Genomic DNA, 11,373 nt, shown 5'->3' on the forward strand with positions numbered 1-11,373 from the left:
GTTCATGAAAATGTTTTAACATTTATAAGACTATATTTTCTTCTTTTGCAAAAAAAAAAAAAGTTCAAAATTGTGCAGCCATTCTTAAGCTCATGTGGTTGCACGGATGACATTTATAATTACTCAGCCAGTTACAGAATTTCATTAAGAAGGATATAGTTATATGGATGGACAAGAGATTCAGCAAATCGCCTGTTATTTGCCAGGTGGCAGCAGCTGATTTGCATTCGGAAAGAGTCAACCAAAAGGGTCACATGTGACAAGGAACACTGCTCACCGTGGAAAACAGCACGCTCAGATATGGATGTGAAATGGCAAACACTGAAGAGGAAGTGGGCGACTTCGGATTCACTGTGTCTACAAAGCAGGGGTGGGGATCGAGGTGGTCACCTCTGAGTTCACTGTGCTCTTATCACAGAGGGAAACTCACAGGCTTCATTTCTCAAACACCACGTAGGACAAAGCCGGAGAGAGTAAACATCCCCATCTCCATGGCAGCGTTGTAATTAGTAAATCAGGCAGGTGTAGGTCTAGCCAAGGCTGTAAGTGCCCCGTTTTCAATAAAAACATGTATACATATATGGAAACCTTGTCCTAATGCATCAGTTGTCTTTACACTGATTCTGAAAATGTAGGCAAGGGATATGGTGAATTATGCGGTAGTAGAGGTGTACAATTTTTTAACACTTGCAAAATATGTAGGAGGAAAAGAAGATAATAGTTTGTCACATTTTGGCAGCAAAACTGTAATACTGCAAAGGCCAGACAATCTATATTAACAGCATACTTTACTTGTACATAGCCTCTGTAAATGAATTTTAGTCATAATGTTTTCTATTTTTTGTGTGGTATATACAGCTATTCCCAGAATTATGGGGATTCCCTAAAATGAAAGGAATAACAGAACAAACTAGGGATGATAAACCTCAATAAACTGGATTACAACCAAGTGTCATTTTTCTCTTCTTTCTTATTTAAGACAGAGAGATCCTGTTAAGAATTTGGTTTCATGGGCCAGCGATTTAGCTCAGCAGTTTTGTGGCCTGCCTTGCAAGTGCAAGGACCTGAGTTCAATCACCAGTACCAAAAAAAAAAAAAAAAAAAAAAAAAAAAAAAAAAAAAAAGGTTTCAAAATCCAATCCAACCTCTGTGTTATATGCTACACATGTGAACTTAGTCCAATTTTTTAACCTATGCTGATACTTAAAATAAAGTGTATCAGATGATTTTGAAGATTAGAGCGTTACCAAAGACCAAAGTACATTCAATATTGCTGGACTTGGCAAGGTAGGAAAACATATTAATACACTTTATAAATATTTCACTTTGGACACAAAGAAAGAGGTTTCTAGTTAAACTTGACTGAAAAAAATGTTCAGTTTAGGCCACTGACCCAAAACAGAAAAGATAATCTGGATTTTACTGTATGTAAAGTAGCTGACCTGTGGCATCAATAGCCCATAATCCAAAAAGACATAATTACAAAAGCATTCAAGATAAACATATGGTAGCTGAAGCCAAGATACTTTTCTTGTGGTCATAAAAATAGAACAATCAATATTTAAATAAAAATTTCTGATATTTACTTGGTAAGTGGTATAATATCTTCACATTGTAAATGATGAATGATTTCCCCACATGCTGAAGTCTAATGCACCACTTTTATTACTGGGCTAAGGACTATTTCCTATATCTTGATTTAATAAAATATTTCTTATATATTTCAAAAACAAAGATACATGTGTAAAAGGTATTAAGGAACATCAAACAACTTTCATCCCAGTGTGTGTAATGCAGGTGAAGGAAGGAATAACTGAGAAAGTTCACAGGATCTACCAGAAAAACGATTCTGTAACTTCCTCATTGAATGAACTCAAGGGATCTCAAATGATGTGCAAAATTCTAACGCTGTGTTGCTGACTGAAGTGAAGGAAAAATTTCAAATAAGTATTTATTGTCAAAACACTATTTTAAATAGGTTCCTATCTTATTTACGCATTCAATTATTTCTAAAAGCTGTTAGTTCTATAAGATTCAATAAGCAACAAAAGAAGAAAGCCTTTGTTCTATTTTGTGACAATTTCTAGAGTGTTATAGGAGTCAAGAATTTAGTTCTAGCACCAAAAAAAGCCAAACTTACGGACCTCAAGCATTTTTTTTGAAGAGTTCATTTGAGAGGCACAATCACAAAATCAAATGAACAGTTTTGATTTATTTAATGTGGTGTAAATGCCTACAACTGTCTTAGGTCACTGATTCAATTAACTATTTATAAATCATGTGGTTACTCTAAACTCATGAAAATAAATATTATTGCCAGATGCTGAGTTCTTTCTACTCTGTTTTAATGCAGGAACATCCTGTTCTGTCTCACAGCCAAGGATTACCTGGGGCCTGCCCATCTAGAGTGGGCTCTGTTGACAGCTGTCCCTGTGTACTCAAAGTGTACCCTGTGTATACACAGCACGTGTGCCATCCTGGGCTGGAGACAGCCTGAGAGTGAGAAGACAAGATTGTGTCCTGGAAAAGGCAACTGAGATAAATGGGTGCCTAAGGCCAAAAGAGTTTTAAACTAAATCTCTAATCATTAATAATAATTTGATTGGTAATTTGGTGGTAACTTCTACTTTAGATAGTATTCTTAATAGAGGGCAATTAGTAAGAAACTGAAAAATGTGCATTATAAAATTCATTATAAATTCCAGATATAACAACTGTAATTACCAATCTCAGGCTGTGAGGATGCTGTCAGTGCTGTCACTGTGTCTACTTCTGCAGGCTGGATATACAGTTAAAATGCTTTGCAAGAAATCAAAGCCATTTTATTAATTTGGGTTGGGCCCAGTGTAGCTTGTGATGTTAAAGCTCGGGAATGATTTTTTCCCCCTCTTTAAGCTGAAACAAGCCAAACTAGATATTGTGAATTGATGGTACCAATGGTACTTGAGTCTCTGAAGAACATAATAGGTGGTCAGATTATTTTTGCTGGCTCAGTGGAGGAATGAAGTCACAGATGATAACCAGCACCCCTCGAACATGTAACAGTTTTTTATGCGAGATGGAGACTGATGCTCTCCCTACAATGACTCCAGGAAGGAAAGCCTTTCTAGTGCTTTAGCTCTTGCCCTTTTCTCCAGTACCACAATCTGCACACCTCTGTTGGTCACCAAGGCTTTGGTAGGGTCTCTGGAAACCCCTCCTCTTCCAGAGATGAGGGAGGACTAAGCTCAAGCAGGTGCTTGTGTTCTGAGGGGACTTGGCCCACTCAAAGCTCAAACTATGGTTTCTTAAAGACCTCTTCTGCTGGGTTTGAAGGTGGAGGCATGATGGTATCTTTCCTAACTTCAAAATTTTCAGAAATTACTTTCTTGCTCCAGATCATAGACTTAAGCAATTAAATTGATATTTGTATCATCCAAGAAAGCCTGTGTTCCATTTGGTGTTGATTATATTTGTTACTAGATGCTACCAAACTAAATCAAAAGAAATACACTACTTTCATGCTGTTTACAGAAATTAAGATTAAATATAGTATTTCTTTTACTCAGGAGCCTTGCCTTGTATTGACACAGAGAAAAGTGTTTGGTAATCTGCTATTTATTATTCTGTATCAGAAAGGTAATGCTCTCAGTAGTATATTACAGGATAACATAAAATCTGCAATTATTATAATTTGATGATTCCTTCCAAGAATCCAGTTCCATATACTTTCTCTGGTGTAAGAAAACAAGAATTTAATTTGTTCAGAATCTTTTGCACAGGAAAATGTGTACATATAAATTCATGGTTGATTTAGATATTACTCATATTCAAAAGCTTAGTTAATTTTCCTAACATTACTTTCTTGTATATGTAACAAGGTTGATAAAAAGGTTGTCTGAAGACATTTACAAATGCTAATTCATATTTGGTGTTTTATGTATTTAAAGATATCTGGCCTAGGAATAAGTCAAATTTGTTTCAAGTTTATTACATTGTGGTTCTTATTACCTACTTAAATTTTGTGTGGTAATAATATTCTTACTGTAATAGGACTGCAGTAAGATTTTTGCTAGTAGTGTTTTTTTTTTTTTTTGCTTTTTAATATAAAGTGAGGATCTTTAATGGATATACCATCATGTGATAAATTGAGGCAGTGATACAAAATGACACATGTACAATGATAATGTTATTTCTATAAGCAACACCATATTTTTTTTTACAACCCGTTGAACAGTATTTTCACTTATTTAGGGATGAAAACCTTCGGTGAAATTTGCTTTTCTTCTCCTGCTTACTTTCCAGTTGAAATGGCATTTTTACTTATGGGCCATCAGTTAAAGGACACACACTTTCTTAATCAAGTGGCTGTAGTTAACACTTGCTTTTTCTTCCTGGTCTCTTCCTTGGCATAGATGGGCACACATGAATACCATGGATGTATACTTGGACTCCTTTTCAGTCTAACACAGAAGATGGGGCAGGACGGACACAACAGTTAGGGCGTCGAAAGTTCTGCAGCACGGACTGGAAAACACTCTGCTGCCTGCCTTTGAGCTTCTTATTTGAAGAAGTATCTGAGGAAATGGATCTCCGGGTCTGACCACTTTGCGTTTTGATTAATTTCTCTTGTTCCTTAATTTGTCTTTGTAAATGGTTCTGGATGGCGATTCCCAGGGACTCCGGGTCTAGCGAGGCACCGTACACTTCCCAGGTCATGCCCTGCTCGTCCCACACCACGTCCCTGACACGCTTGGACTGTTTCAGCTTGGAGTCTGTGCTCAGCTGCTTCTTCTTCTCTCCTGGCGTGAGTCCCACCTGAGCAGCGGCCGCTGTCACATTCAGCTCCTTGAGGAACTCGCTGACCCGGCTGGCCCGGCGTGGGCTGGCTTTGACGGAGCGAGAAGGGGTCCGCTTTCCAGAACCTGGGCTGGAGTCCCCCATGGAATCGGATGGCAGGCTTAGGCTTGTGGCCGTCTTGGTCTGTCTGTTGTCTTCTGAGACGCCTTCCTGGTTCTTCTTAAGTGGGGAGGGTGTGGATCCCGAACCTCCATTTTCTTTAGATTTAGGATGGAGCAGTAGTGTCTTAGCATCCGGAGCACTGGTGCCAACAGACTCTTGCTCTTTTACTATTCGAGAAGACTCAGACTTCCTCTCCTTTGCACCTCCTTTATTAGTGGGCTCCGAACTCCTGGACTGGTCATCTCTTCTGGTACAGGAGTCAGAGTGTTTGCAATTTGAACCTGTTTTGTGGTCCTCTGTGGTTTTCACTACAAACTCAGAGAGCTCAGTTTCATATTTCCCCAAACCACGACTATTGTCAGCTTCAGTGCCTGCAATGCTAGAAATATGGTTAGTGGAGCTAGACTTCAGGGAGCTAGAATTAGTACCTGAAAGCTGTGTACAGGTTGGCTCTTCCTCGGGAGGGGTCATTCCTGCTGACTTCCCATCCTCTTTGAAAATATCATGGGCATGACTGCAGGCCACATTGATTGACGTGGTTTTAAGGACTTCATCTGGTTGGTTCACTGGTTTATGGTCCCCTTGGACAGCTGCAGAAACAGCTGAAGCCACCTGGATGTGCACCTGTGGCATAGTGCCAGGACACTGACCCGATTCCTGAAGTTCTGGCATGGTGTTAGAGAGTTCTAGCACATGGCTCTCACTACCACTACCATGGAAAATGACACGCAGCTGCTCTTGTTGTTCCAAAAGCTCAGGGGCAGGGATTTCCTTTAAGAATGCAGTGAGGATGCTAGGGCTGGTGGAGACAGATCTGCTCTCCACACTCGCCACTGCCTGTACCTCAGCATCTTGCTGGGTTCTGCTGGAGACTTCCTTTACATTTTCAACTTGGTTGGTCATCGTGCTGGCTTCTTTGAACCTTGACACCTCATGTGCTGGCAACAGCTCCTTCTCTGGATCTGGAGGACACGTGGAGCCTTTGCTAGTGAGGTGGGGTAGAGGAGAAGTTACACCTCGGGTGTTTGAGGAGGCAGTGGCCGGGGGCTGTTTGTTGTCTGCACATCCATCTTCTCCTGCTGGGGGGTCACAGGACCTACCCATGGAGTCACAGACAGCTTGCTCCTTTTTTCTTTCTTGTCCACCTGCAGGACAGGATGAAGGACTGCACACCATGGCTTCTGTATTTGGAGTCGGTGCCATTCCCTGGATAGTTTCCTCAGAAGGAAAATCACAGAGCACTTGCTCTTTGTTGCTGCCACCGGTGCCCACGGCAGGACAACTTAACCTCTCAGGTTGCTCTCCATCTGAGGTTCTCTGCAACGTCACTGAGGAATCTTCAGGTACCCCTGAGGCACTGGCACTGGGCCGTTCACCTTGGGTGGCCTGGTGAATGTGCTGATGGGCTGGCATTGTCAATGGTGTGCGTATAAGATCCTTTCTGCCTGTGGGACTCTGGGCTGGTGCTATGGGCTCGCTGCTTCCTGGCAGCTGGGAATGACCAGGAGAATTGTGTGTGGGAGATGCCTTCGCCACCTCATTGAAGACACCAGGGGAAGACATGTCTGGCTGGGTGGTCTCATGCTCAAAAGCCTGCATCAGAGACTCAGCAGCTGTTCTGGGGCCGAGGCTGGGTTCTGTAGGGAAGCCCGCAAGGCCATTGGTATCCCTACCCAGTTGAGCTGGTTGGTGCCGGGGTGAGGCAGCCTGCAGTTCTTGAGGCTCTTCTCTTCCAGCAACTGCAATCAGGGAAGCTTTTGTGGATCTCAGAGGGTCAGGTACAGTCCCCATGGAATTTTTCTCTAAGAACACTCCAGTGCCCTCCCTTGCGTGATGTTTCTTCTGGGAAGCTGTTAGTTCTCAGGATAAATACACAGCCAGGGACGAGTCCTCTGAAATACTGGACTGAGGATTAAAAAAAAGAAATAGTGCCATTAATATGGTATACCACTGAACTAAAAGTATACCAAATTGCCATTTTTATACGGTCACATAAACACATTAAACTTTTATTTCCAATCTGCTGACAGAAAATAGACCGTGGGAAGAAAGATTTTGAAAAAACATTTAATGAAACAACTGTTATTGTGATATGTTAATTTCTGCTTGTATCCCATTGCTGTCTAGAAATAGATTTTAATGTAAACACCTATATTTGATAACTACCTGAAAAGTAATTTGTGTAATCTGATTTACCAGAAATCAGAAACTTTGTAAAGCTACCGTAATTAAATCAGTAAGTACTGAAGTAGGCCTGAACAGATAGCTTATCTGAAATAGAATATTAAGAAATAGACCCTGACTGAAGAGGGGTTTAATATTTGACAAATGAGATATTTCACTTTGGGGGCCAAAGGGTGGGTTATCCAACATAAGAGGCCGACAAACAGTCCCTCTGGAAGAAAAACAAACCAGACTTTTATCTTATACCAATTCCAAAAGGAAATCTTAGATGGGTCAAAGGTTAAAATGTAAAATAGACAAACTAAAACCATGTAAGAAAGTCTAAAACCATCAGGATAATCTAGTGGTGGTTGGATTTTTCTGATGAGGCAGAAACTATATCAGAAAACATAAACTTATGTGACTGAAGTTCAAAAGTTTTGCACGGCAAAAGATACAAATAAAAATGCAATAGATTTTAGAAAAAATGTTTGATGTATTAGAGGATAGGCAAAAAGGATAGGCAGATAGTTTTTCACGGTGCATCAATCTGGGTTGGAAGTTGTCTTTTAGGACTAGAAATACTTCACTCCAAGCTTTTCTTGACTTAAGGGTTTGTGTTGAGAAGTCTTCTGTGATTCTGATGGGCTTTCTTTTCTACATGATGTTTCTTTTCTCTAACAGCTTTTAACATTCTGTTCTTGTGTTGAAATTCTGGAATCTGTAAATAGATATTTTATTATGTTTGTGGTGTCCTCTGCTTTCTCATTGACTCCAGTCAATCCTATTTTGTTCTTTGCATCATCTTGCAGTTGTTGGATTGATTTTTTTATTGTTTATTTCTATTTTTAAGAAATTTTTCTTTTTGTGATCACTAACCACAATCCTGTCTTCTAGATCTGATCTTCTATCCTCACCTTTATTCAAAGAGTTGGGTATACTATGAATGGAATTTTTAATCTCCCAGATATCTGTTTGAATCTGTTTTCATTTCTTTTATATGTTGGGCATTCATAGTTTCCATTGTTTTCCTAAGCTCCTCTTTTTAAAAAAAGTCTGCGTTTACTCTAGATTCACTGAACAATTCTTCATTTTGATTGTCACTCCTCTTCTTTATCTGGGAAATTATTTCTCAACTGATTTTCTCTATAGCCTCATGCATCTGGGTTTTTTACTTCTGCTGTTATCATTTTAGAAAGTTCAGGTGGGTGGCTACTGATTCCCTTTCATTGTTCCCTGAACTTGTCCTGGGTGGGCTTGTGGTCTCGGGTTGCATTTTCCTTCTGCGTCTTGTCATTGTCCATTTTTAATTTTAATTTGTTTTCTATATTAATGCCTGTAAACTTCTTATGGTAGATAGCTTTATCACTAGTATCAAGGCTTCCCTAAGAAGTGCCTATTCCTCAAAGACGTCTTCTAGGTGTAGGTGGGTCTTGATCTTTGTGCCTGTTCCTCTACCCTCCCAATTTATTAGAGATGAGAAGTTGCTATTTGGTTCAGCAACCAGTCCTTTAGTACTGGACTATGGTGACAGTGATGACCCCAAACAATCACAGTGTTGTCATACAAGGCTGAATAACTGATTATAACAGGTATGAAACCTTGGTTAAAGTAGTACAATCATCAAGCATGGCTGAGAAATGGACAAACTGTGGTATTTACTAAGTTGGTACTTTTAACTGAGTTTCCCCTTTGTAGAGTAATTTTACCCTGTGTGTGTGGGGTGGAAGTTTAGAGGGATAGGGAACAACACAGAGAGATAAATGAAATGTACCAATGAATATTTTTGCTAAAAAAAAGAAATAAAGCTTTTGTAAATAAGGAGGGGAAGAGGGGTTGAAAGGAGGAGATAGGAATGGGAAAAAAAGGAAGACACAAGATATATTATGTACAGGTACAAATTCCCTATGATGAAATGTTATTATGTGTATCTAAAAATGTACCAATAAATATTTTGCTTACAAAAAAAAAGAAGCAAAGCTGAAAGGTAAAGAAAGATCACCCAAGCTTTGGGACACTGGAAAAGAGGGCAACAGAGTATAGAATAAAGAAGAAAGCAAAAGAATATGGAAACAAACCAGGAAGACTAGAGGCTATGTTCACTCACATAAAAATATCAAAAAATCAAGAAAGACAATTGAGGAAATAGAGAAACAAGAGGAACAAAACAAAACAATTAATGCAAAAACCTAAACAACAACAACAACAGCAAAGACATAAAAAGGAAAACAAGCAATCAAACAAAACAAAACAAAACAAAAACAATAAAATGCCTCTTGTGTCCACAATTCTGTTGCAGTGTCCAACTCAGAGCCCAAAACTGTTTGGCAACCCTGTCAAGTCTGCAGAAGGATTAGTAGTGGGTGTGGTGCTGATTTTGGTCTCGGGATTGGGGGCCGGGCCAGTCTTCAGTCAGCAACTTTCTGTATGCTCATCAGCAGCCCACCCGCGTCTCCTTACCTGTTTGTCTCTTTATTGCTCTCCAAGCAGATGTGGTGCCCTCAGAGACAGACCGAGGATACTCCCAGTCTTGTTACAGTTGGTGCCTTCCCGTACTTGCACAGCCTCCACTGACTCTCCTCTCTCCTCCCAGGGCTACTCCATCTGCTTCAATGTCTTCTCTAGCAGGGGGAATGCTGACTTCGTATTCGTCCTACCTCTGCCCAAGACTGCTTAAATCCCTCCCATCAGTGTCCCTTTCTGGTGCCTGCTGGTCACAGGGCAAGAGGAGTCCTGCTGTTCCACGCACTATTATTACTCTACTGTGGTCCCTAACTTTGCTTTTGCTAGAGGTTCCAGATAGCCGCTAGGGTCCACAACAACAATGGGGGAAGAAAAGAAAAGAAAAGAAGAGAGAAAAAGAGTGAGAGAGAAAGAGAAACTGGGAGGGATCAGGTTCCTGGTCAGTAGTCCCTTTGTGTGCCAGAGAAATTTGTTGCCAGGCTGCAGTATCTTTTGTTTGCAGGAAGGTAAAAGGAGTGAGGGGCCTTATATCCTGGATTTATCTTGTGTAGCTTGACTTTGCAGCATGATTGCAGTCCATCAGTGCTTGGGAACTTCCAGAATGGGGGTTCCTGTTCTGCAGGCTTGTGGCCATGCCACTGGCAGCCCTGTAAACTGATTTCTGTTTTATAAAGTCCTATGCCTTTTTGTTTGATTCGCAAGTCTTTTATTTCAGACTGATTTTGGCATCAGGATGTATGTCCCTCCTTTTCTTTCAATTACCTGTGTTTTTAGTTGATTTTCTCTGAGTAGCTCCAAGGTGGCTGCACCTCTATTTAGCCATGTTGAATCTTCACACCAAGGAAATCGTTCTATGGGAAAACAAAACAAAACACGAAGAACATGAAAACACAGCTTACACAATGAGAAATTAAACTAGCAAGCTTATGTAAAGAAGATCAAATTCATCCGTAGTCAAATAAGTACAAATTAAAAGTGAGGTTTTACTTTATACCAATTGCCCTTGCAAAAATTATTAAAAGAGACAACACTCTGGCCTAAGAAGACCTAGTGAAAGAACTTTTCTTAATTCTACACACACATGTGTATTGCTACAGCTTTGTTGAGGAAGGAGTTTAGTTTTGAAAACTAAAAATACACATTTCCTTGACCCAGTAGCACCAACTCTTATCAACAGAAATAAAATACCAGCATATATAGATGTATGGATAAATATGTTGAAGTACTATTTGTAGAAGGAAAAACTGGAAGCAAGCCAATCCTCATGAATAAGGGGAATGGTAGGGTATATCATGACATATCCCTACTATAACATACTAAGCAACTGTGAAAATAAATAACTAGAGGTTTGGGGATTTAGCCAGTGGTTCCATCATCTCCCTTGCAAGTACAAGATCCTGAGTTGGATCCTTGGGACTAAACAAACAAAAAAACTTTCCATTTGGCAAGGATTTCTCCAAACCTTGGTGGCTTGAAAAAAAAAATCAAGATATAGAAAAGACGATATCAATACCTAAAACACTCCATGTGCTTATGTACATACATAAAACAGGTTTGTATATGATTATGTAAATTCTAAAAATATTAAGAAAGCAATATATTCATTAGTAAATGGGAGTGATAAGTAGGACACCAGGAGGGGAGATGGAGGTACTCAGAAGTGGAGTAATGCTAAAGCTTTACAAATCTATTCAATATGACCTGGGATTTGTACCGAAAGGCATATGGACAAAATAATGGCAGACTATATTTAAACATTATCTCTATCATTAGTAGGCTGTGTTACTTTAGGCTAATCATTTAATC

At 39.8% G+C, this 11,373-nt stretch overlaps 1 protein-coding gene across 1 annotated transcript; it reads right to left on the minus strand.

Moving 5' to 3' along the window:
* Positions 1-1,103: 1,103 nt before the first annotated feature.
* Gprin3 (GPRIN family member 3) lies at positions 1,104-10,418 on the minus strand. Its single transcript, XM_019205454.2, has 2 exons — positions 10,330-10,418; positions 1,104-6,846 (listed from the first exon to the last, which is right to left on the minus strand). The coding sequence occupies exon 2, from the start codon at positions 6,730-6,732 to the stop codon at positions 4,438-4,440; it is 2,295 nt and encodes a 764-aa protein (XP_019060999.1). The 5' UTR covers positions 6,733-6,846; positions 10,330-10,418; the 3' UTR covers positions 1,104-4,437.
* Between the last annotated feature and the right edge of the window lie 955 nt (positions 10,419-11,373).

The sequence above is a fragment of the Fukomys damarensis genome, unplaced genomic scaffold (assembly GCF_012274545.1).
Source record: "Fukomys damarensis isolate Sample0158 unplaced genomic scaffold, DMR_v1.0_HiC HiC_scaffold_32, whole genome shotgun sequence".
NCBI lineage: Eukaryota > Metazoa > Chordata > Mammalia > Rodentia > Bathyergidae > Fukomys > Fukomys damarensis.